Consider the following 26996-nt stretch of genomic DNA (forward strand, 5'->3'; position numbering starts at 1 on the left):
TATACCAGCTTCTACGCATCCCCCCACTCACCACTCACCTGGATGGGTACAACACCACAAGAAAATTGAAACCCTCCAGGACAAAGGAGCCTATTTGATTGGCATCCCATCCACCGATCGCTCACTTCCTACCATCAACGCAGCAGCAGTGTGTACCATCGACAGAATGCACAGCAGAAAGTCACCTTCCAAACCTGTAACCTCTACCAGCTGGAAGGACAAGGTCAGCAGATACATGGGAAGCTCCCCTCCAAGCCACTCACCATCCTAACTTGGAAATGCATCACCATCCATCAGTGTCACTGGGTGTAAAATCCAGGAACTCCTGAAAATAGTGCACTTACATATGGATTACAAGTGGTTCCAGATGGCAGCTCACGACCATCTTCTCCAGGGCAATGGGATGGGTAATAAATGCAAGTACAACCACATCCCATGAACAGATGAGGGGAAAGTGGTTGTGTATCTGCTAAGGATCAGAGGACTTTGAAAGAATTTGATTAAGGACAGAGCAGTTCTTTCCTTAGAAGTTGGGATGGTCAATAGTTTGGTTGTATGGGATCTGGAAAAAGAAAGTGCACAACAAGGAAAATCAGATCCTTTAATTAACTTTATTGTTCAATTTCATCATAAAGCCAGACTTTTTTTTTAAAACAGTAGTGCCAACGGATAGATCAGTCTGTGCACATACACACAAGCAGCCTGGGCTTCTGCACAGTAACAGGGAAGTGACTTAAGCAATTCCATGCAGACACCTCCCCATTTAAAGTGAAACACTGAAGAGAGGCTCCCTCCCCAAATGAGGCACAGCACACCCATCCCCTGCAAGCCCTCCCCTTACCAGTGAACCAAATTAACAGTATAAATACGAGTGCTTATGAATGGAGTGGGGGAGGGGTTAAGAGTTAAGTTGTATGAGCTCCCCCAGCATCTACAATGGAGGATCGAATCAATCACCACTCTGTATGGGGAGAAACCTTGCATTTTCTATTATTTTAGGCTAAAATCAACCAAACACCCATACTGTTAACAAGGTTGGTTGATAGCACCTCTTATCGATTCAGAGATAGGCATTATCCCCACCTACTGATGTGTAAACACACTACCGTTTAAAATACATGATATCCTGTCAATGTATGGCACAGACAGCAGTTATGGAAAGTTTCACATACATGTTCAGGACTACAGTACAATTCTCAATGAAATGCATAAATCAGGACAAACATTTGCATCCTCCATTGAATTAACCTTTAAAATAATTCACCAATTAGTGTTTAATACTGATTAAACCTCACATTAAAAAAAATGTAATGAAAAGTTTGACAAAACAACACTGCTCAGATAAGGCAGCAATTAAAGTGTAAACCATAACCAAAAGCTTATATATTAAATTGAGAATAAATAACTGGACTAAAATTGCAGCTTTTCAGTTACATGCTTGTGTGTCATGAGCTCTCTATGCACTCAACGGAGTGTACAGGGTTAAATTAGTTGATTTCAGGGCACAATATTATTAAAATTTGAACTGCTATTGTTCTCCATGTAAACAGAGAGCACATCCCATGTTGCCCAATACCCCAGGAGGGGAAAGACAGACCCTATAGGGAGGGCTGAGAACAGGTCTAGCCTTGCAGTCCACACTCCAAGGAGACAGTGGAGAAGGAGAAAGTGGTTTTTATGGCAGATCTGTATTAAACATAGGAGGATTGATGCTTCCTGGTTTTGATTTCACTTGTCCCTCCACCTACTTTCCTCTCAACAACCAAAAGGCTGTTTGTCTAGATCAAAAAAAACTTAATATGAAGCTGCAGTTCAGACAATTTGAAAGCTTTGAACACCACCCACAATCTGATCTTCTAAGTAGAGTTTGGCCCCTGTCAGCATTAGAACATAATCATCATTTTCACCCCTTAACCCTTAACAGTATAGCATTTTACACTCGCCTTCAAATACATCCGCCTGCTCTTTAATCTACTTTCCCATCTATCATTCAAGTCACAAGTAGGTGTCTGTTGACTGTCAGTGCCTGGCTAGAATGGCCAAGCTGCCATTACCAGGATTAGACTGATTGAGACATTGCTGGATGGAGATGGTATCACTGGCCCAATGAGAAGGCCCTCTGTCAAGGAGTCAACATGAAGACACTGTATTCTGCATCTACTCTTTCCAGATAAACTAAGTCTCACAGCTGAGATCTCCACACTGAACAAGGCTTCACCAGGCCATAACCTGTTCACATTCTCACGTCACCGTGAATAACTGAGAAACAAAACTCTTACTAATAAGAACAATTCACCAAAGCAGTAATTCAATTGTCTGCCAATAGTAGTACTAATGTGACATTAGAGTCATTGAGTCATTTGCAGGACACAGCAGCCCTGTCACATGGGGGAAGGAACAGAAGTCATGTGTTTCACAGTTGAAAGCTAAGACCACACAAAACTGTCATTACTTCAATTCTCTCCTGTGCTTCCTATCATACTGATGATGGGTTTGAGTCCAAGATAATTTAGGTGATGTTATCAAGTCTGACTCAAATTTAAAATCAATATCTCCTCCACTCCCACTTTGTTGCAGTTTGCAAAGCCTGCGATAGTCTTCAGCTGTTATTCAGGAGGGAGAAAGCAAAATACCATCCACCTTCGCTCAGATCATCACAACTTCCTCAGAGGCTATTAGGGATGAGCAATAAATGTTGACTGGGTGAGCATGTTCACATCCCACAAATAAATAAAAATATTACCCTCACCCACAATACAATTGAAGTTGATTAACATGCAGAATATGTTTTATACTGAGGTATCAAAGCTCCTCCTGTTTATAGTGGAACATTCTTGAAGCAGTGATTTAACAGGGTAAATTGTTTTTCCTCACTCTGAAAGCGATGTGTATACAGGCACCCAAAAAAAAAGCAGACTCAATCTGCTGGGCAACAAGGAACTCCTATCGTGACGTCCCTCTTCAACCCTGGTTTCAACCAAAGACTCTCAAGAACTTCTTCTGGATAAGACCATGGTCTTTGGCTGATCTCAGCTGATTGTATGTCTTTGGGTGCATTGGTGAGCGTTTAACATTGGATCAAAGAGAAACTTGACAAAGATATGCACAACCAGGGCAGGATGTTTATAGCTGCACAACTAAACCAGAACCGGGTAATACAAGATTTTCCCCATGCTATTGCCTTCAGTCACCATCCTTCCTGGAAATGGAAGGTGGCTGAGAAAAACAATGATTAGCAAAAGTAGCTTGGCCCTTACTCATTTGTGAAAGCAGCCAGCATTGAGTTTAATTTGTCAGTCAGGTCTAAATCAAGGCCTGGCAGAGATGAGTCTATCACTGGGACAGTTTACAAGGTCCAGTCCAGGAGATGATAACTGGACAGGAGTCTAAAACAGCCTAATTACTGAGTCATCCAGGTCAATTTGCCTGCTGACACATCAGACCGCCATGAAGGATGGATCATTTGGTTCAAATGCTAGCGGCAAGTCAGCGCTGATGGAGCCCATATCCCAGGAGGCTAGACTTCTAGTGGGAACAGTGTGTTTCCAGTGTGAATGTTAACTCCAAGGTTCCTACTGAAAAGGGTCTGGGCACCTAGGGGAGGTGTTTATTTATCCCCTCTAATTCTAATTGAAACTGTGACTGGTTGAGAAAACCCACCATAAACCAGAGACTTCACTCACTTATAAATCGGTGATAGAACATCCACAAGCACAGGCTGGAATTAAAAAGTTCACGAGCCAAGCTGCCGCTCTAAAGACCATGGGGAGCACCAAGCCAGCTCCAGAGCAGTCAATGACTGCTTATCCCCAGAGCGCTGCTCTCCTTTATGCCAAGTGATTTGCACAGTGAACAAGACTAAAAACCCTGTCGTCTATTTGCATACAAAAGGAAAACAAGTGGCCCTCATTCCAAAAGTATTTGGTGGCCACCAGATACCATTCTAACCTCTTGGTCCCAGTGGGCTCTTGCCCTCCCCCATTGTCACAGCTCAGCCCTTCACCCAGTTCACTAGTGCTCAAGGGGATCCTGGGTCTGAGATGGTCGTGCAATGTTTGAAGCATCACATGAACTGGGAGAAATTTGGAGTTGGGTTGGGGGGGGGGGATCAATGTGCATTACTTGAAGCATCACCAGAAACACTCCAGAGAAGGATCAATAATTTTGCCTATTAGAGGGTGGGATTAATCCAAAAAAAAAAGGGCTACGACTCCCTGCGCACAACAAAAAAGCGCATAAAAAAGTTGTTTGGTGAACAAACACCCGATCAGAATTCCACTTTGCAGGCTGGAAAGGTCTCTTCTTGCATGACAACGGTGCTGTTGCTCCCCAGCACTGTGATGTTCACTGACTGCTGCCTCTCATGGGTCTCCTGGTACCACTCATGCATGATTGGAGATTCAAAGGTTGGGATTATGGTGACCTGCAAATAAAACAGTACAGGATCACATGACTTGAGCACGCCAGCAAGGAACTTGCTAGAGCTTCAAAAGAACCCTGTGGAACTTTTGAGGAAGGACAAAATTGGGACTCGAGACCTTGAAGTATCACCTGGAGAGTGAAGGGCAGGTTATTCTGAAGACATGGTGGCTCATCGGCATCACGGCTCATTCTGCGAAAAAGGAACATGTCTGTCTGGCTTCATGGCCACTTCCAGATACTTTAAAATAAATTCTTCCTGTTACTTAACCCCAGCAGTGTTGAAAAAGCAGAACAAAGTTATAGTAGGAAGAAAAACACAGTTCAAAGTGCCAAGGTGGGAGGTTACCAAAAACTACAAAAGCTCAGCAGATCTGGCAGCATCTGTGGAGAGAAATCAGAGTTAATGTTTTGGGTCGAGTGACACTACATTAGAACCGTTACCAAGCTCCCTGAAGTTCCTTGTAAAAAGAAAACCTGTATTCTAATAGCATATTGTGACCTCAGGATGACCCAAAAGGAAATATTTGGAAGGGCTGGCTATGCTGTAAGAAATAAAGCAATTTTCAGTAAAGGTCGGCCACAAACAGCATCATGACCAGACCAGTCGGCTTTCAGCAGTGTGGGGAAATAGACATTGGCCACAAGCCTGCAGTGACCTCCTGCGTTGTTCTTAAAAGCAGCCTGGGATCTGTTCCATTCACCCAAAAAGGTGGGCAAGATCTCAGTCTGATGCTTCATCTGAGATACAGCACCTCCCTAACATCACAATCTGCAAAAGCCGGACTGCAGTGAATCAAGGCAGCAGCTCACCACTATAACCTTCACATGGGCAATTAGGGACGGTTCGAACATCACTGCCAGTAACTACCCACATCCCATTAAATAGATCTTTTATTTTTTCATGATATGACTGAATTAGAAGGAATTAAAACAAAAATCGAGCCATCCTTTCTCCCCCACCACCCCCCCCCCCCCCCCAACCTTTACTTCTCTATGGGATGTGGGCATTCATGGCAAGAACAGCATTTGTTGCCTAACCCTAGTTGCCCTTCAACCAAGTGGCTCTCTAGGCCATTTCAGAGGGCAGTTAATAGTCATCCACATTGCTGCAGCTCCTGATTCACACAGAGGCCAGGCTGGGTATAAACAGCAGATTTCCTTCCCCAAAAGGCTGCAAGGGACTGGATGGGTTTTTAAATAACCAACAATATTGCCCTAGTTACCAAAATTAGCTTTAGGTTCCAGATCTAGTTTTGAACTTAAATTTCACTAACTGCTGTGTTGTGATTTGAAGCCATGTCCCCAGAACATGAGCCTGAGACTGATTACTAGCCCAATGACATTACCACTACACACAACAATCACCATCTTTCCAAACATGGGGACATTAAGTCAGGGTTGAATGACCAAAGGTTTGGACAAACAGGTAGGTTCTAAGGAGATTCCTGGAATGAGAGAAGAGCCAGAGGGCTTAAGGGAGAATTCCAGAACCTTGGGCTGATAAATAAGAAGAAAAATAAAGGAATGCACAGACAGCCAAGTTAAAGTGAAAGCAGATATCCCGGATGATTGTAGGATCTGGAGCAGCGGGATACTGGCAGATTTATGACAATTGCACAAAGGAAAATTCCCTCACCTGGATATTATCCCCCCACACGGCTTTGCCTTCCAGGAGACAGTCCAGAATGTTCCTCATCGCCCCCTCCTTCTGGGGATCATCTCCACTTATGACGTAGATTGAGGATCTCAGCCGTTTAAAAAAGTCGGCATCGATTGTTCTAGCACTGTGGTTGTTGGGAATGTAGGCGAGATCAACGTAAACAGGGGATCCTGCAGAAGGAGCCTTGCTCACTGCACCTGCAACAGCAACAACTTGGACTGAGTAGGATTTCTCGCTCCTTGAGCTTGGAGATGCTGTCAAAAAGAGCCTCGATCAGATCATTCAGGAAATACCATGACCAACAATAAGTAGTGTTATGGAACAAAAATTCCCTTCCATGGATGAACATGGATTAGCCACTTTGGGAAAATGACATTTGTCCCTCCCTACTCCTGGGTGCCCTGATGTGGGCAGAGACGCCCTCTCACCTGCAAACAAGTGCCCGAGTCTTGACCACATCACCTCAAAAGCAAGCATCAGGCATGTCAACTTTCAAATCCCATATAACTTGAGCGCGAGTGTTAGCCACTGAGCAACAAGTCCGAAACAAACCAAGTCAGCCCAGCAATGGTGATGAGCTACTGTCACAGAATATGGGATTCTTCAGAACCAGACAGATACCCTCAAGAAAGGCAGAAATCAGAAAGAAAATGGAGACACTGAGCGCACCAACAGTAGGCAGCTATTTGGCGTGTGTTGAATCTAAGACTGCCACCTACTGACAACTTCATATCCTTTTATGCCCTTAGTTGAGCAGAAATATAATCATTTAAACATTGATCTTTGAGCTAGCATTTCTTGTCTACTTTTAAAGTAATCCCACAATTCTATTAGCCTTTCCTTGACTAATGGCGTGGCTCAGGCCTTAAGAGGTTATATCTTTGTCCTGCCACCCTGCCCGAGGTGGTTTTTGGGGGGGGGGGGGGGGGGGGGGGAGAAAGAGAAGAAGGAGGGGGGAAATGGTCCCCCTGTCCAGTGAAACTTATCCTTTTCAAGATCCTAGGAAAATCTCCAGCAAATATTACCCCCAGCCTTGTTTAATGTGATCTTTCTTTGTAATCTAACTCTTTGAAAATGAGTCAGCATTGCACACCTTCAAAAATCAACCTATTACTGAGGAAAGAACCAGAACAGATACCTAGCCTGACTGTGGGCTGCTCTAATCTGGACCCTGTGTAACAGAGGCAGAAGCTCCAAAACCTTTCAGTCTCTAACCCAATAGCTGGAAAGTCTGCATTCCATTCATACTGGCTTTTTTTGTACAAAGACCATGACACTTCAGTGATCTACAGACAACTCAATCCCACAGTAATGTTTTAGGAGAAGTTCTCCTGAAGTGCTGACAGCTCCTTTCTGGCCCCGCATCTGACAAGAATACAGTCTTATGCACATTATGTAACTGACCTGTCACCATGTTGCGAGGAGGTTTGGAACTTGTAGTTTGAAGATTCTTTCCCTTCTTCTCCTCCAAATTTATTGACTGGTTGGAACTTACTCTGGAAACCTTGGCTGGTTCATTGTTCTTACTGCCCGTGGCCATCTTATCCAACTCTTTGGGCGTCAGATGGTGACCTTTTGGTTTGGAGAGAGTCGATTGTTTAGTGTTTTCAGTTTTCCTTGCTGCAGAGCCCAAAGTCGGCTTTGAACCCAATTTTTTGCCTTTCGCCCTCTCTCTGGCATCTTTGGTAGAGTTGTGTGTCAGTACTTCAGGGTCTACCATACAGATACCAGGTTGGGGTGGGGGTGGGTGAGGGTCTTTCATCGGGGCAGGCAGAGGGTCACATGGTCTTGAAGACACAGGAGAATGAGACCTGTCGGCAGGAAGGATCTCAGATTCTTCCTCAGAGTCAATGCCACCATCTGCAGTGATGGACGGGCAGTCCTCAGTCCCAGGCTGGGCATCAGAAACTGAAATGGTTGGAAGGGACTCACTGGCAGAGGTTGGGGTCCTTTCATCCAGTGCTGCCTTTCGACTGGAGGGAGACCTGTGACCTCTCCTTTGGCCAACCGGCTTGGCAAATTCCTGGGAAAGGTCACTTTCGTCTGATAACTCCCGTGGGCTGGGGTTGATGAAGGAGGGCGAGAGTTCAGTCTTTGGGTGCTTAAATTCACAGGGTGATACAAGGCACAAGTCAACATCATGAGGAGACTCAGAGGGCAGAGCCATCACACATGGCAAATGCCCATCAATTCCATCGCCGTGAGTTAACACACCATCACCATCCGAGGCACTGCCCAGTGGCACCTTTGGAGCCCGGAATGGATCTTGCAATGACTTCAAGGGCAGGCTCATGCCAGGAGGGTCACCCTTTGCTGAGAAGGTTTCATGTTCAGGAGAAAGACCATTGAAAGGTCCCCTCTGGTTATGCTCTCTTGGAGAGGCCAGAGCTTCACTGACAGGTGGCAGAACTTGTTCAAAGGAGACTGACAAAGACTCATCAACTTCTGTGGAATGAGGAGAACCAACCTCAGCTGGCAATGAGGGGGTGGTCAGAGTCAGCGAAACATCAGGGACTACTTCCTTGAATGGACTTAAGCTCAGGAAGCCAGTATGTCTATCCAGTGGAGCACTGGCGTTTTCAAAAGGTGGTCGCACATTTGACTGGGGTCCTTCATCTAAAAGCTTGTTACAAGCATTGTTCAATTGGGTCTCCTCACTGAGAAGGCTGGAAACTCTCTCAATTAAGCCATCTTCACCTCTGGGAATGATCTCATCAATGGGTGATTGATGGAATGGGGTATGGCCAGCACTGGCAGGGCCCGATCCTGGAGGAGAGACCATTTCCAAGGTCTTCTCCTCAGAGCTTGCACACTGGTCCTCCAGAGTCTCCTGGGTGTTGACTGATATCTGGCCTTTAATTTCCTCTAGTGGCCCAAGCTCAGTTGGTGTTAGATCAAAGTTAACACTACGATCACTCCGTGGGGTTTTAGGAAGAGGTGAAAGGGCTGCCATATTCCTACTAGGGCTTAACTTTTCATCAAGATATCTGAATTTATCAGGACTTTCCATCTCAAAACCATCTTCATTTTCAGTATCACAGATCAGACCATTAATATGATTAATTCTAATCATACCTTGATCAGATTCAGCCTCTGCGTCACCTCTGGCTTCCTGTTTCTCTTCTGTACTCTTGCCTCCATCGTGTGGCTTGAACTCTAAGACAGCTGGTTCCTCACTTTCAGGGGTGGCAGTGTTGACAAGCTGGCCATCATCTTGGGGAGAAGACTCCAGCTCACTTTCATTCTCCATCGTAGTGAAGCCCTCATCAGGTGAGGTTTCATCTGGTATGACCACCTTCCCCTCATTCCCTTCTGACCCAGTCTCCGCACCTCGTGCCTCTACCTCTTGCTCAGCTGGTTCGAGATGTTCAAAATCGGCTGTCACATCCTCAGGAGTGGACATCCTGGAAGTAGACAGCTCGGGACCCCTCTCAGTCAGGGATAAGCTGCCTGCAACTCGTGTGCAATCTGCTGCAGTCTCCTTATTCTGAAGCTTTGGTTTGGTTTTGAGGCCCCCTTTTGCAGAAGTATGTAGATCTTTCTTGGTCTCTTTGCTTGGCATGTTGCTCTTTGCTGAAGACTTTCTGCTGTCAGAAGAAACTGAGGACATTTTTTTCATGGGGGCTTTGGCTCCTGTCTTTTCGTCTTTTTTAGGCTCCACCTTTTTAAGTTGTTTTGATATCTCTTTTCTCACCAGCTTCTTTTCCTCTGAATCCTTCCTTTCTTCTCTTTTGGAGACTTTTACATCCTTATTCTCTTCTAGTTTCATTGGCTTGGCCTCTTTCTTCTGTAGCTTTTCCTTGGATGGTTTAGGTTGGGTGGCGGTTTTCAGTTTGTCCCCAACTTGCTCTCTAGCCCTCGGCTCTGCTGACATATTGGGGCGAGATTCTTTTGCTCCCTCACTGGAGGTTGCTGTGTCAGCCTTAGTTTTCCCAGATTTGTCCTTCCTCTCTACCCGGGGTTTGGCTGACCCCAGCCGTGATCCGACCAGGCCAGCCTCTGGGTCACGACCTCCCTTACCACTCGACCCTTTGCTGAGGCTGTGGAGACTCTCCCGACTTTCGGCCCGTTTGGGCTTTGGGCCTTTGTCTTTCTGCCGAGCCTCCAGCTCGCTCTGGGTGGCCAAAGGCTGCTTCAGGAAATCCAGGTGCTTCACTTTTTCCAGTCCCTCCAGGATCTTGTTCTGAGGAGTGCAACCAGGAAACAGCACCCGAATTATCTTCTCGACCCGACTTGCTGGGTGCCAAACAATGAGGGCACAAATGGAAACCTGGCACTGAAGTGGAACATTCCCTCCTTTTGGACTACCATTGCCTGCCCACTGTTGCATCAAATAGCTCAGGTCCTTACTCCCTTCAAGTGGATTCAGGACATACATCTCCAGTCGTCCAACTCCCAACTTTTGAAAGAGAATTAGAGGTTCTAAAGAATTGCCAGCAGTTCTACAGAGTGGCACTGGGTTAATATGCAACAGGTCCAAATACTGAAGTGTCACACTAACCTCATCAATGCTTCTCCTCATATTGTTTCTCTCAACATGTTGTAGCTTCTTGGGTGCGTTGAGAAACATGACTCCAATCTCTGGAGAAATAAGATGTTTCGTCCAGTCATTGTTCAATTCAGAGCCGAGAGACTGGTCATCATCCAGCTCTGCCAGCTTCCTGTGCAACAGACTGTTGATACCAGGCAGGTTGTCAGTCCCAATGTGAGTTAACAGGACAGCGTCAATCCGGTCGAGGTGGCGAACTAATTTCCAAAATGAGGATTTCTGATCCGATCCTCCATCCACCAGAATATTGAAGCCATTGACCGCAAAGAACGCAGAGTCCCCTCGACCTCCGGGAAAGATGTAGCAGCAGGGTTTGGAGAGCTTTAGGAAGCCCACGGTGGCCGGGGGCTCCAGTAGGTCAAAGGGGGAGGGTGCCTCCATCGTCTCCGAGAGATACTCCAGGAATTCCTGCAGCCCTTCCATCTCTGGCAGTGTGATTGGAGGGTTCAGCCTGATCTTGATGAAGTCCTGGAGACTGTGCTTCTCCAGGTTCGACTTCTTCCATTCTCCCAAGTCAGGGCAGGCCAGAACAAGGCTGGCCTTGTCAGCAGGATGTGTGAAGCTCAACAGTTCTCCGATCTAAGAGAAAAGCAGAATGCCATCACATTAACTCAACACCTTATTCTTAATTTCAGAAATTTCAGCTCAACCAAAATCCCTGACACCTGGGTCCCAACTTGCAGAAGCTTCCATTAACCCATCACCTGCTTGCAGACAATTTCAAATTTCTCTTCCTCAAATTCATTGTTCTCCCACCCCAAACACTCCCAGAACAAGAACAGAACAAAGTCAGATACACAGTAATACTTTTAAACCAAAATTAAAGCTTCCTCCATGTTTTTAAATTGAATGTAAAACACCTTCTACACTTCACAGCCAAACATTCCTGTCCTGGGGAGCTTGGGGTTAAATACAGCGTAAACCTCCCTCCACTCAAACGGAAAGTAAACACAAAGCAAAGTTCCCCCGAAACTGTCCTAGGACAGGTGCAACATGACATTACAGTAGACTACAGTTGGAAGTGGCTAGAAGGAAGACCAGCAGCCCACACGAACAAAAGATGCAATTCAACTTTGAAATCAGATTTCTAGACAGTGAAGCAGGGGCACAGTTAACAGTGAAAGCAGAGATGCAGCACTGTCAGAGACAACCTCCTTGTCTGTGAAGATCTGGATGAAATCTTGGAACGTGAATAATCCTTTCTGTAAGAGGAGGTCACCAGATTCCTCCAGGTGTGGCCCAGCCAACACCAGGAGCTTGTGTCTTGATGGTGCGGCAATCAGAGTCTGGACCTATAACAGAAATGGAAACATAGAAGTCAGCCACAGGTCCAAGTAGCTGATTTTTCTTTGCATTAACACAAGGTGCTGGATTATTGCCGCCTCCTGAGTTTAAAATGGACTACTGGGGTGGGGCCAAACTACCCCAGCGACAACTGGCATCACAGCCACAAGTGCAACTTTAAGAGCATCCACTAATAAAAAGAACTGGTGCAATTAAAATAATTTACTTCGTGTCACAATGCCATAAAATGTAAGCTATTGATCTTGTGATTCCTTCAGCCAGATTAATACACAGGACTTTCAGGGACCGAAATGATTTGATATGATTCCAAACACTTTCAAAGCATGTTGTTTTGGCAGACCAGGATTTAAGACTATAGAACGCAACACAAGTGAAGAAGGCTCTACTGAAGAAAATGCACTTGAGTGACAGCACTGATGGGAAAGGAAGAGAACAAAGAACTGGTGATGAGATAATGGGAACTGCAGATGCTGGAGATTCCAAGATAACAAAATGTGAGGCTGGATGAACACAGCAGGCCAAGCAGCATCTCAGGAGCACAAAAGCTGACGTTTCGGGCCTAGACCCTTCATCAGAGAGGGGGATGGGGAGAGGGAACTGGAATAAATAGGGAGAGAGGGGGAGGCGGACCGAAGATGGAGAGTAAAGAAGATAGGTGGAGAAGGTGTGGGTGGGGAGGTAGGGAGGGGATAGGTCAGTCCAGGGAAGACGGACAGGTCAAGGAGGTGGGATGAGGTTAGTAGGTAGCTGGGGGTGCGGCTTGGGGTGGGAGGAAGGGATGGGTGAGAGGAAGAACCGGTTAGGGAGGCAGAGACAGGTTGGACTGGTTTTGGGATGCAGTGGGTGGGGGGGAAGAGCTGGGCTGGTTGTGTGGTGCAGTGGGGGGAGGGGATGAACTGGGCTGGTTTAGGGATGCAGTGGGGGGAAGGGGAGATTTTGAAACTGGTGAAGTCCACATTGATACCATATGGCTGCAGGGTTCCCAGGCGGAATATGAGTTGCTGTTCCTGCAACCTTCGGGTGGCATCATTGTGGCAGTGCAGGAGGCCCATGATGGACATGTCATCAAGAGAATGGGAGGGGGAGTGGAAATGGTTTGCGACTGGGAGGTGCAGTTGTCAGTTGTCGCCCCCGCCACAACCGCCCCAAGAGGATCCCCCTCGTTCTCACACACCACCCTACCAACCTCCGGATACAACGCATTATCCTCCGACACTTCCGCCATTTACAATCCGACCCCACCACCCAAGACATTTTTCCATCCCCACCCCTGTCTGCTTTCCGGAGAGACCACTCTCTCCGTGACTCCCTTGTTCGCTCCACACTGCCCTCCAACCCCACCACACCCGGCACCTTCCCCTGCAACCGCAGGAAATGCTACACTTGTCCCCACACCTCCTCCCTCACCCCCATCCCAGGCCCCAAGATGACATTCCACATTAAGCAGAGGTTCACCTGCACATCTGCCAATGTGGTATACTGCATCCACTGTACCCGGTGCGGCTTTCTCTACATTGGGGAAACCAAGCGGAGGCTTGGGGACCGCTTTGCAGAACACCTCCGCTCAGTTCGCAACAAACAACTGCACCTCCCAGTCGCAAACCATTTCCACTCCCCCTCCCATTCTCTTGATGACATGTCCATCATGGGCCTCCTGCACTGCCACAATGATGCCACCCGAAGGTTGCAGGAACAGCAACTCATATTCCGCCTGGGAACCCTGCAGCCATATGGTATCAATGTGGACTTCACCAGTTTCAAAATCTCCCCTTCCCCCACTGCATCCCTAAACCAGCCCAGTTCATCCCCTCCCCCCACTGCACCACACAACCAGCCCAGCTCTTCCCCCCCACCCACTGCATCCCAAAACCAGTCCAACCTGTCTCTGCCTCCCTAACCGGTTCTTCCTCTCACCCATCCCTTCCTCCCACCCCAAGCCGCACCCCCAGCTACCTACTAACCTCATCCCACCTCCTTGACCTGTCCGTCTTCCCTGGACTGACCTATCCCCTCCCTACCTCCCCACCCACACCTTCTCCACCTATCTTCTTTACTCTCCATCTTCGGTCCGCCTCCCCCTCTCTCCCTATTTATTCCAGTTCCCTCCCCCCACCCCCTCTCTGATGAAGGGTCTAGGCCCGAAACGTCAGCTTTTGTGCTCCTGAGATGCTGCTTGGCCTGCTGTGTTCATCCAGCCTCACATTTTGTTATCAAAGAACTGGTGATAACTGCCACATTTACTAACCAAGTGATCTCACATTAAACCTTTATACCTCAAGGAAACCCTTTGTATTAGAGATGACGCAACTAACTGCGTTAGAGGTCATATGCTAGATGTTGTCTTTATTATTGTTTTCTGGATGAGAGAGTCAGAAACTCTCTTACACAAGGAAATCCTTTGACTGGCTCTTTAATGCTTAAAGCAAAAGATTAGTTGCCTATATTTTTAATTGGAGAAAGTTGTAGGTCAGAGTTAAAAAGATTGCTTGGAGAAGGTAGAAAAGAGGAGACCAGTTTAGTCCTTCTCACTTGGTCCCAGCAATAACATTTTCCAACATCTAAAGGGCCAACTTTACAATCACCTCCTTGCTGAGTGTGAGGGCTGGAACACACACTGTCAATTTGGCATTGCGAGTAAAACAATCAGATGCACTATTTCAGGGACATGGGGCCAAATAAATATTGTCTATGAAACGGGGGAGAACTCCCTTCATTTGACCCCGAAACAGTGCCTCAGGATCTCTACACACAGCAAGCCAGGATTCAGGCCCTCAATCTGAAGTCTGATCAGAAAGGTAGGACCTTGCACTGGAGAGTCAGCCTCAAGCAGGGAACACAGACACACACAGACACACACAGACACACACAGACACACACAGACACACACAGACACACACAGACACACACAGACACACACAGACACACACAGACACACACAGACAGCTAACCAAACTAGAGACACTGAAAATTCAACAAACAATAAAATGAACTGCCAGATACCCGACCGGCCATATGCAACACACCCATCTCATTAGGTGAAAGAGGGGGGAGGTAGCCAGATCGAGGCTTAACCACCCATGGGTCAGCCTGGTCAATGGTGGCAGGCACAAAGCACAACATTTGACGGAGAAAAATCAGGATACCAGCGAGCAAGGGCAAAGCCGGATATACTCGGAAAAAGGGAAGACAGTGGGGTGTTTATCCAGAGGTTACAAAGTCAAAGAGAAACATCTGATGTCTCACCTCAGCACATAGACACTCACTGGAAGGGTTTATCAGCACCAATGTTTCCAATGCCTCACCGCTGTGATGGAGAATCTTTTGGTCTAAGACAGAAATAACAACGACAAACTGAATAAAAGATCAATCCTGCTGATTCCAGATCGTCTGGCACTGCATATAACACTGGGGCACAGGTCTGGCACTGCATATAACACTGGGGCACAGGTCTGGCACTGCATATAACACTGGGGCACAGGTCTGGCACTGCATATAACACTGGGGCACAGGTCTGGCACTGCATATAACACTGGGGCACAGGTCTGGCACTGCATATAACACTGGGGCACAGGTCTGGCACTGCATATAACACTGGGGCACAGGTCTGGCACTGCATATAACACTGGGGCACAGGTCTGGCACTGCATATAACACTGGGGCACAGGTCTGGCACTGCATATAACACTGGGGCACAGGTCTGGCACTGCATATAACACTGGGGCACAGGTCTGGCACTGCATATAACACTGGGGCACAGGTCTGGCACTGCATATAACACTGGGGCACAGGTCTGGCACTGCATATAACACTGGGGCACAGGTCTGGCACTGCATATAACACTGGGGCACAGGTCTGGCACTGCATATAACACTGGGGCACAGGTCTGGCACTGCATATAACACTGGGGCACAGGTCTGGCACTGCATATAACACTGGGGCACAGGTCTGGCACTGCATATAACACTGGGGCACAGGTCTGGCACTGCATATAACACTGGGGCACAGGTCTGGCACTGCATATAACACTGGGGCACAGGTCTGGCACTGCATATAACACTGGGGCACAGGTCTGGCACTGCATATAACACTGGGGCACAGGTCTGGCACTGCATATAACACTGGGGCACAGGTCTGGCACTGCATATAACACTGGGGCACAGGTCTGGCACTGCATATAACACTGGGGCACAGGTCTGGCACTGCATATAACACTGGGGCACAGGTCTGGCACTGCATATAACACTGGGGCACAGGTCTGGCACTGCATATAACACTGGGGCACAGGTCTGGCACTGCATATAACACTGGGGCACAGGTCTGGCACTGCATATAACACTGGGGCACAGGTCTGGCACTGCATATAACACTGGGGCACAGGTCTGGCACTGCATATAACACTGGGGCACAGCACTTGTGGGGACAGGTCTGGCACTGCATATAACACTGGGGCACAGGTCTGGCACTGCATATAACACTGGGGCACAGGTCTGGCACTGCATATAACACTGGGGCACAGCACTTGTGGGGACAGGTCTGGCACTGCATATAACACTGGGGCACAGCACTTGTGGGGACAGGTCTGGCACTGCATATAACACTGGGGCACAGCACTTGTGGGGACAGGTCTGGCACTGCATATAACACTGGGGCACAGCACTTGTGGGGACAGGTCTGGCACTGCATATAACACTGGGGCACAGCACTTGTGGGGACAGGTCTGGCACTGCATATAACACAAGGGTAAGGTTAATCACAGGGGCAGGGTGAGTTTAAAGGAACTACATTAAGAGTGAGACACAGTGAAGTTGAAAGCTCTGAACAACTGATCTGGGCAAGGAAGCCTCCCAGCTCATGTGACCTTTCAGATTCTTTCAAGAGTCACTGACCAGAAGGAGATTAAGTGACAGTATTAGCAGGTGGTCCAGTCCCCTCTCACTGTCCAATTGGAATGTGAACTCGTTGTGCTTGAGGCACTCAGGTGAACTGTGAGCAGAGCACCCAGAAAGGCCTCCATTCAGCCAGAAGCTTTGGTCACGCGTCAGCACAAACATCACAGGTTAATGTGCTTGCCCGAATGAGGAACAGATTACCAAGTCACACAAGGACAGCACTTCCTTCCTCATGCACAACTTGGCACAGTCTCCAATCAGCCTCCTTGCACTCAGCTGCATCCTCCAGCAGATCGTGTGCATGAGGCAGCAAAAGTAAATTGTTAAAAGTATTGGACAAGCACCTCAGATGAAACACAAGCTGCATTTATGAAATCAGCATCAGCATCAGCATCATGCAGAACTGAAACGGAGGAATCTCATTGATGCATACAGGATCCTTAAGGGGCTTGATAGAGTAGAGGAGGCTTCCCCTCATGGGAGAGATTGGGACCAGAGGGTATAGTCTCAGAATAAAGGGGCTCCAATTAAAGATTGAGATAGGGAGGAATTTCTTCTGAGGGTTGGTCTCTAATTCCTGGCTACAGACAGCAGCAGGGGCAGAGTCCTGGTGTACATTTAAGGCTGAGACAGATCAATTCTTGATCGTGTGGGGAATTCAGTGTTATGGGGAAAAAGGCAGGAAAGTGGACATTGGTAGCTGCCTTTTCCCTAGAGTGGGGGATTTCAAGACTGGGGGCACATTTTTTTAAGGTGAGGGGAGAGAGATTTAAAAGAAAGACGAGAGGTGCAATTTAAAAAAAAAACACAAAGATGGTTCGAGTGAGGATGGAAATTCCTGAGGAAGTGGTAGATGTGGGTCCAATTACAATGTTTAAAAGCCATTTGGATAATTACATGAATAGGAAAGATTGCAAGGGATAAGGGCCAGGAGTAGTTTAGTTAGGGATTATATTTGACATGGACTGGTTGGACCAAATGATCTGTTTCCATGCTGCATGACTCTGAAGAACGTGAGACTAGCCCACGATCCTATTGAATTACAGAGCAGACTCAAGGGACCAAGTGGCCGTTGCCTGTTCCCGTCTCTTATGGTCTCGCTCTTCATTGGAAGAAGATCAAACTGCATTTGACACTGAGACATGTCGAATGGCAGGCAAAGGAGTTTAGGGAGGGAATTTGGAACCCAGCACCCAAGCAGTTGGGGGCATGCCAATGGTGCAATGATGCAAGTCAACAGCACGCAAGATGCCAGAATCGGAGAGGCACAGAGAGATTGGTCGGCAGAGTCAGTAGGAGATAGTAACAAATATCAGTGATAAATATCCAGCTCAAAAATAAAGTGACTCATCAGCCAGAGATGCAGTGAGTGAAGTAACATCTTTTCACCTGTAGTTTGGGTATATGCTGACTTGAAATGGCTGTGGTCAGGATCGAACAGAAAAGAAAATGGGTCCCATAGCACTCAACTCTCCTGAAAAGTGAAAAATAACTCCATAGGACAAGTTGGGGGTAAGAGTGGGAAAAAAAACCATTTTATGACTGCAAGTGTTTGATGGGGACAGTGTAGCGGGAGCTTTACTCTGTATCTAAAGGCATGCTGTCCCTGTCCTGGGAGTGTTCAACGGTATCCAAAAATCACAATGTAAATGCACATCGAGCAGCTACATCTCAAATCTGACTAGTGATCACGAGCATGAAAAGTATGGGAATCTTTGTAGAGTTCAAAATACCTCAAGAGAGTGGATCTTTTAATCAAGGCAGAGTCCTAATCTCAACAGTAACAGGATGTAGACAGAGCTGCAGTAGGAACTCCAGGCACACAGCTCCCCCTAGTTCATTTCCAGATACAGCCAACCCTACACCAGTTTTCATGTCTTACGTATACTTGATCCCCATCTGTTCGAGCATCCTGCATCTCCTTCTCTCCATGTTCCAGTTAATTGCTACGCACTATTTCACCTCAAGCACACTGTGGTGACAAATTCCACATTGTCACCCTTGGCCTGGATTCTATTTAGGATCCACTTAGTGATTATATCATGGTTAGGATCTCCAGCTCTGCTGTCCCCAAAAATGACATCTGAGAGGGCCTGCCAACTCAAGGAGATTCTACCCCTTAGACAAGGGGTCACAACATCAGCCCTTAAACACACCCTCCCTCTACAGATGAATGACAGAACCCAGACCAACACAATTTCAAACCCAGACCGTTAGTGAGGGCATAAGAAAGGAGTATATGCTTGTAAATAATGGCACTGTATGGCAAGATCCCACAAATGGCTATGCAGTAAGCTTCAGAGAATCTGTCTTCATGCTGCTAGATAAGATTTGAACTTTAACCTTCTATAGAGCTCCTCTACTCTGCTCAAGAACGCTGGCTACAGGATCTCTTACATCAAACTGAAGTCAGACAAAACCTTATCATAATTACTCATCTGAAAGAGGGGTCCTTCAACAGTGCAGCACCCACCGAGTACTGATACTGGGAGGAAGTGTCTGAATTTTGCTCAGATGTCTCTGGTGTAGCATTCAAACCAATAACCTTCTGTTTCAGAGGTAGACAGTAAGTCTCAATGTTGAAAATGACTGAACAGGGCTCACGTCAAGCGATAATCAGTAAGGAGACAGCAGCCACTCCATCTGTGGTTCTCAGATTGGTGTTAAAACAAAATACTCAATAAAAAATGCAGAATAACAGTTTGCATTTATATAGCACCTTTTAAAATTGAGTTAAAGTCTTAAAACTCTTCACAGGAGAGTGTGAAATTCAACACTGAGCCAGACTCACATTGGGAGATAAAGTCAGGTGGATAAAGATTGGTCAAAAGTTAAGTTTCTAAAGCAGCAATTAAAGCTCTAGAGGGGGAATTCCAGAATTTGGGTCCAAGCAACTGCTACATGAGCTATCGATAATGCAGTGACCAAAATCACGATGTTATAGGTCAGAATTAGACAAATGCAGGATGGAAAGATGTTCTGGATCATGGAGAGATTGCCAATTGTAAACAGCCAAAGACAAACCCAACTCAGACAAATTGACCAAATGAGCATTCACAATAATCAATGGGAGGGGGGGGGGGGGGAGGGGGGGGGGGGCGGGCGCGCGCGCAGGGGACAGAGGTTCCTACTGAGGGAGACCTTCCATGAGGCAGAGACACCTGGCGAAACACCACTTGCCCAGGAGGATTCAAACCCAGTAAAATAAAATCCCTCCATTTAGACAGTTTTCAAACGTTAATCTACTTCACCCCTTCTCCAGGCCACCCTCACCCACGTGCAGGTCCCTCCACAGGTTTACAGAGAAAACACTGACTCCAATTGAAAAACTGTACAAAAACAAAGTTGCTGGAAAAGCTCAGCAGGTCTGGCAGCATCTGTGGAGGCGAAAACAGAGTTAACGCTTTGGATCCAGAGACCCTTCCTCAGAACCAGAGCCAAAACATTAACTGTTTTCTCCTCCACAGATGCTTCCAGACCTGCTGAGCTTTTCCAGCAACTTTGATTTTGTTCCTGATTTACAGCATCCGCAGATCTTTTGGCTTTTATTGTGAAAAACTGTACACCCTTCAGTGCACTGGAAAAGACAAATAGTCTTCCAAAGGAATGCTGGTCCCACTGGGAAACCTGGTTCCATGGATTTGCAAATGCTAAACCCGTTGAGGCACCATGTCGAAGTACTGAACCTGTACAAGGATGGAATAAAGTTGTAGCATTGGAATGAGGTCGGCTAGGTGGGTCTCATTGGGGCTGTTGACCTGGTTCAATCAAGAATCCTGGCTGACAAATATAAACAAGAGTTTCAGGGGTTCAGTTCATTCTAGGAGCTGGGCCAGTGTCTTATACTGTGCATGTGTAAATCAAGGGTGACTTGGCGTCAGGATACCGGCCTTTGAGATGTTTTTCCAAGCTTCTAGACCCAATGTCAGGGAACAGCCACACTGAGGGGATATTAAAAATATCCTAACAATAACCCCAAAGGGCCTGACACTTTCCACAGTCCGGTTTGATAGGCAAACTGATGGAGGGGGAGGGGGTGGCATGGAGAGAAGGGGTGGGAGGGACCAGGGGGCATAGGTTCTAGAATCAAGCCCAGGCCATTCCTGAGCAACGAGGGGACAACATTGGCACAGTTTAGGAGATTCGTATCCCACCCTCTTGCCCCACATCGAGGCTCGGGATCCACTATAAAACCGATCAGGAAGGATCAGCGGTACATCCCACCCAAAGCAACCAACCTGGAAGCATCCAGACGTGTGGACAAATGATAAGCAAAAACAAAAGAAAACAAACAGAAAACATATAGTGCAAACTGCGGACTCAATCAGGTGGCAACCGAGGCCAGAAAATGTTTTATGATTCACCACAATCAATGTAAAGACTTTTAACAGAAAAATACAAAAGCATTGTGTTTCAGCGCAGCCTGATTCTCTCCCCACATCCCAACCAGGTCACAACAATGTCACTCAGCAGGATAACACTCACTAGCTCTCCATCAACTGCTGCTGTGCGGTATTTGATAATGCAGCAATTGAAAGTGAACAATCTTCTCGATGCCTTTCAAATGAGAAAGCAACGATTAAAACTGAGCTCCAAGCGATTGCGCAGTACAACAAAATCCTGGGTTTCCTTAGAAACTCACTCTCCAAGAGCTGTGGGAGCACTTATTGCCCAAATTCATGGAATGCCATGGAGAGGGTGGAGGCGAATAGCTTTCTTGAATCACTGCAGTCCGTAGGGTGTATCACAACACTACCAGGGAGGGAATTCCAGGATTTTGATCTAGCGATATTGAAGGAATGGGGATATATTTCTGGGTTGGGGTGGTGAGTTGTTACCTGCAAGATCCCACCAAGCCAACAAGCACCATCTCAAACTCCAAACAGCCCCAAGGCCTCAATGGTTAAACTTGTGGAGGGGTGGGGGTGGGTGGTGGTGGTTGCAGGAGAGAAAATTCCTGCTATTTCCAAATGCCCTGCAAAGGTAAAGAATCTCAAAACATTTTAAACAGGTTAAGGAATTATTTCAGGCAGCTGTACAAGAGTAATTTCAACTAAAAAGGATGTTGCCATCTACCTACCACACAATTGAGCAATGCTGTGCGTGAATATCACTATTGGCATGATATCAGGTATGCAGGCTGTACATCCTGAAATAGATTGAGAATCAAGGGAAAAAAATTCCTCTGGTCATTTGTAACAGGACGAGGATGTGTCGCTCCTGGATACACTGTTCAGCACCTACTATCCCAAGTGCACCAACAGCTTTAACACCCAACAATCATCAGTGGAGCTCCTAACATGGCTAGGTGACATTTGCTAGAAGCTGCACATATCATTGGTTTTGGGGGTGGAGGGATGGGGAAGGCATGGTGGTGTGCATTTGCTGCAAAGAAAGATTCTATTTAAACTTTGCACCCTTCAAAATTTTGCAAATTGCATTACCTGCAAAAGGAAGGATATCATCAAATTGGAGAGGGTTCAGAGAATATTTACCAGGAATGGAGAGTTTGAGTTATAAAAACAGGCTAGGACTTCTTTCACTGGAGCATAGGAGCTCAAGGGGTGACCTTGCAGAGGTTTATAAAGTCATACGGGGCACAAACAGGTTGAATAGCAAGGGCTTTTTCTCCCTAGGGAGTTGGGGGTGACTTCGAAACTAGGGGTCGTCCTCCTCCTCCTCCTCCACCCCCAGTGAGAGGAGAAAAATTTAAAAATTAGGACATATGGGGCAACTATTTAAAAAAATAAAGAGTGGTTCACGTGTGGAATGAACTTCCAAGATGCAGGTACAGTTGCAACATTCAAGAGACATTTCAATAAATACATGAATAGGAAAGGTTGAGGGTTATGGGCCAAATGCAGGCAAGTGGGACTAGTTTAGTTTGGGAATATGGTCAGTATGGACTGGTTGGAGCAAAGGGTCAGTTTCTGTTCTGTACAATGATCTGGACACAGGGGAAGCTGGTAGGTCTCTGCTGCTTTCTCCATGGCAATAGATCAGCCAGCATATCTTTGCTAACCAATCGACATCCCTTCCAACTTGGGTATAAAATTGTGGTGATTGTTTGATGTTTGGTTTTCTGGCCTTTATCCTGATGAGCATGGTGAAAAGTTTCAGAAACCACTTGAATAACATTCAGATTCAGCACAACCAAACAATCACTATTTATAAACGCAAGCCCTCTGGAAATCTCAGCACTTCCCAGCTGATGGTATAACCGAAAAAATACATGCCATTATTCTGATGGTGTGTGACAGTTAATTCACGCACAGCAATGCGGTGTGTGTTTGGAAAAGAGAAAAGTAATAACCAATCTGCTTTGATGATGTTGATAAAGCAATAATTATTCAGCAGCTCAATGAGTGAACTCCCCAGATCTTCTGCTAGTGTTATGGAAAAGCAGCATGTCACAGGGGAATATATTTAATCCATAGTCCCAGCAGCTGGCTTCCTTGACATTGTCACAGTTAATGGAATATGACCCAATCTCTCTCTCTCTCTCTCCCTTTAAATATTTCACAGAATGTTGGCATCATACTAGGTCATGGGGTGCTGTCGTTTTGGAGTTCTGCAGTTCAGATGGAAAAGGCACTTTCACTGCTAATAGCGAGGGAGTTTGAGGATTTTTGACTACATTACAATAAAAGGAATCAGGATTGATGGAGAGATAATGGGAACTGCAGATGCTGGAGAATCCGAGATAACAAAGTATGGAGCTGGATAAACAGCAGGCCAAGCAGCATCTCAGGAGCACAAAAGCTGATGTTTCAGGCCTAGACCCTTCATCAGAAAAGATTTTCTGAAGGGTCTAGGCCTGAAACGTCAGCTTTTGTGCTCCTAAGATGCTGCTTGGCCTGCTGTGTTCATCCAGCTCCACACTGTTACCAGGATTGATGGAAGTTGTGGCTTTAGAGGATGCTTTCATGGGAGCCTCAGAAAACAGCTGCAGTGCATATAGCAAATACTGCTGCCTGTTTTTGTGGTACTGGAGGGAATGGGGAAGTGGAGTCAAATGATTTAAGGTGGTGGATAGGGTGCAAATCAACTGGAATCCTACATCTTGGATAATGTCAACTGCTTGAATTTTATTGGAGCTGCACCCATCCAGACAAGTAGGAAGTATTCCATTACAGGTCTGATCTGTGCCTTGCAGATGGTGGACAGGCTCTGGGGATTCAGGAAGCGAGTTATTTGTTGCAGGGATTCCCATCCTCTGACTTGCTGTGAGAGCAACTACATTACAAGCTGATCTGAACCAGTCATATCAATCAATGGTAACCCTCTGGATAAGGTGAATGGGAGATTCAGTGATGGTAATGCCATTGCATAAAGGGAGGTGTTAGTCTAGATTAAAGAATGATTCACTCACACACTATTGACTGATGCACCAAAATGACAGATTATTCAAAATATCTTTTACTGCTAATTTCAGCCAAGTATCAGATACTATTATGTAAGGTGGTATAATTTAACATTTATAATTGTGTACAAGGTATTAGCTTTTGCAAGAACTCCTGCTATCTACAACAATGTAGAGGAGCTATGTGCAGTTGTTAGCACGCCCCTCATACAGGCCGCGTCAAACCACACAGCTCACTGCTCGATCACTAAACCCAACCTCTGAGAGAGACAGTCTGGGCCTGGGCCAGAAACCAGACAAAACACATGGCTACAGATGGCAAAGATTCCAATATAAACTCCTCCCCACACCTGCCTCCAACACTCAGACAGAATCTGACACAAACTCCTCCAAACTCATGGCCAGGCAAAAACATTCTTTGAAATGAGAGGGAGGAGGAGGAGGAACCCAAAACAGATCATAATCCAGGCAAACAAGAGTCACACTGCAGACAAACGATACCACTCTCTCCACATTCATCAAAAGCACAGAGTAGACTCAGTTGTTATAGCATGAGGCGGTCATTTGCCTGAGCTGGTTCTATTACCTAGTGCCAATCTCTTGCCTTTTTCTTCCCATCTCTCCACACCATTTCTATCCAAATAACCAACCAATCCCCCTCTGAATGCTTCAGTTGAACTTGCCTACATCACATTCCTAGGCAGCGTATTTGATTCGCAAGCATGGAGATTAAGAAAATGGAATTCAAGACAGCTCAGATTGAAAGGACCTGGAGCAAGCTAGGGGGTGCCTCAAGAAGATCACAGCTGACCCTCCAAATCAACACTGCTACACTTCCTCACCTTGATGCCCTGAACATCCAAAAAGCTACTGTAAAAATCTTCACACCTCACTCAAGGAGACTAGCTCAGTGAGCTATGGTTAAAGGACAGGTGTCAGAGGTAGTTTTTTTTTACTCACAGTAGTAAGGGAATGGAACGCTTTGCCTGCAACGGTAGTAGATTCGCCAACTTTAGGTACATTTAAGGCATCATTAGACAAGCATATGGACGTACATGGAATAGTGTAGGTTAGATAGGCTTCAGATTGTTGTGCCGACCTGTCATACCATCTAGGGCCGAAGGGCCTGTACTGTGCTGTAATGTTCTATGGCATCTAAAGGGACTGATAATAGATCCTGTTTGTGACAAAGCACATGCTCCAAAACATGGCACTGGAAAAGGCGCTGTACTGTCAAAGGAGCTGCCTTGCAGATGAAACATTAAACAGAGGCCCAGCCCAGTCTGGCGGCTGTAAACAATCACAGGGCCAATACTGGAAGAAAAACAAGAGAATATTATTTATACTACCCAGAAGAAATCACCCCTAAAACACTCAGTGTTCACAGCATCACATAGCCACAGTAACAAACAACATTCAAATCTTACTCCTTTGCTTCTGTGGGAAATGTTGCAGAATGTCTGGACACAAAAAGCTTGAGCTGTTCATCAGGCTGTAGGCAGCAGCATTGATGTCCCAGGAGAGAATCCCTGGAGAAGAAACACCAGCAGTGAGGGCATGGCTGAGGTGTGTGCATATGTGATTAACAGAAATACCTCAAAGCTAGTGGTCAGGGAGCTGTAAGAAATGTCAACCTTTAGCGTTGAATAGGTTGGGCTTTAGGGACGATGAAATGCTGCTTCTATTGACCAACTCCATCCAGCACAAACTTATGTAGCCATTTCAGCTCAATCACTTACTTGGGCAAGTCTCATCACAGCCTACACACTCACATGACCACTTCCCTCTGCATTTAACTTCAGCTAAAACCAAAACAGCATTCTGTTTTCCTTTGATTTTTTTTCTGACTGGCCTCCAGTTTGTTAAAGCACATGGATAGCTCAATCCCAATGTTGCTACAGCTCGAGCAGCAGGAACATTTCACAACTGGCTAATCTCTGTTTTACTTTCAAACACCCTCAGCTACACTTTATCCACTCCAGGGTCCTAATGACAGAACTGATCCATGAACCATTCCCCAACCATCAGTCCTGACAAAGGTAATTGACCTGAAATGTTAATTTTTTAAGATTTTACCAGCACAAATGCAGAGCAACACCTACACCACCTCCCTTTTTTCAATCCACAGTTTACTGGGCACTTAAATTACAAATGGAGTAGTTGCTGTCACTGAGGAAACAACACATGATTGATCTGCACTGAAAACAGTCATAGAATTTTCATTGAATCCCTGCAGAGTGGAAGCAGGCTGTTCAGCCATTGAGTCCACATCAACCCTCTAGGGGAGCATCCCATCCAGACCCACACCCCGACCTGATCCCTGTAATCCTGCATTTCCCATGGCTAATCCACCTAGTCGCACATCCCTGGACATTATGGGCAATTTACCACAGCCAGTGCACCCTAACCTGCACATCTTTAGACTATGGGAGAAAACCCACATAGTCAGCTGTTCAAGACTGGAATCAAACTTGGATCCCTGATTCTGAGAGGCAGCAGTGCTAACCACTGAGCCACCCAGGTGCCAGACAGTGATGGTTAAAAAGTAAACAAGAGAAATCAGCTTTTGTTGCACAGGTACTTCTAGGAGACTTGGATGACACACCATTTGAAGTCCAACAGGAATTTGTAAAGGCGGCAGGGGAGGAGGGGGGTGCGCTGCAGCAAATATAAACAAGGTTTTGAGATTCACAACAAGAACAGTTTGCTGGATAAACTCTGCAAGTCTGGCAACATCTTGTGGAGAGAAGCAGTTAGCGCTTTGGGTCTGGTGGACTCTTTTCAGAACTGTTCTGAATGTTAACAGCT

At 46.3% G+C, this 26996-nt stretch overlaps 1 protein-coding gene across 2 annotated transcripts; it reads right to left on the bottom strand.

Annotated features, from left to right (window-relative positions):
* Positions 1-592: 592 nt before the first annotated feature.
* LOC125465788 (microtubule-associated protein 1B) lies at positions 593-25713 on the bottom strand. 2 transcript variants are annotated; one of them, XM_059638607.1, is made up of 7 exons: positions 25619-25713; positions 15180-15264; positions 11783-11923; positions 9158-11210; positions 7487-7654; positions 6059-6279; positions 593-4423 (listed from the first exon to the last, which is right to left on the bottom strand). In XM_059638607.1, exons 4-7 carry the CDS (start codon positions 11052-11054, stop codon positions 4268-4270), a joined length of 2442 nt encoding a protein of 813 aa, XP_059494590.1. In that variant the 5' UTR covers positions 11055-11210; positions 11783-11923; positions 15180-15264; positions 25619-25713; the 3' UTR covers positions 593-4267. The 2 variants fall into 2 exon arrangements, with proteins under 2 accessions (XP_059494590.1, XP_059494589.1); XM_059638606.1 differs by having other exon boundaries at positions 7487-11210.
* Between the last annotated feature and the right edge of the window lie 1283 nt (positions 25714-26996).

This window comes from Stegostoma tigrinum, chromosome 30, assembly GCF_030684315.1.
Source record: "Stegostoma tigrinum isolate sSteTig4 chromosome 30, sSteTig4.hap1, whole genome shotgun sequence".
NCBI classification, from domain to species: Eukaryota; Metazoa; Chordata; class Chondrichthyes; order Orectolobiformes; family Stegostomatidae; genus Stegostoma; species Stegostoma tigrinum.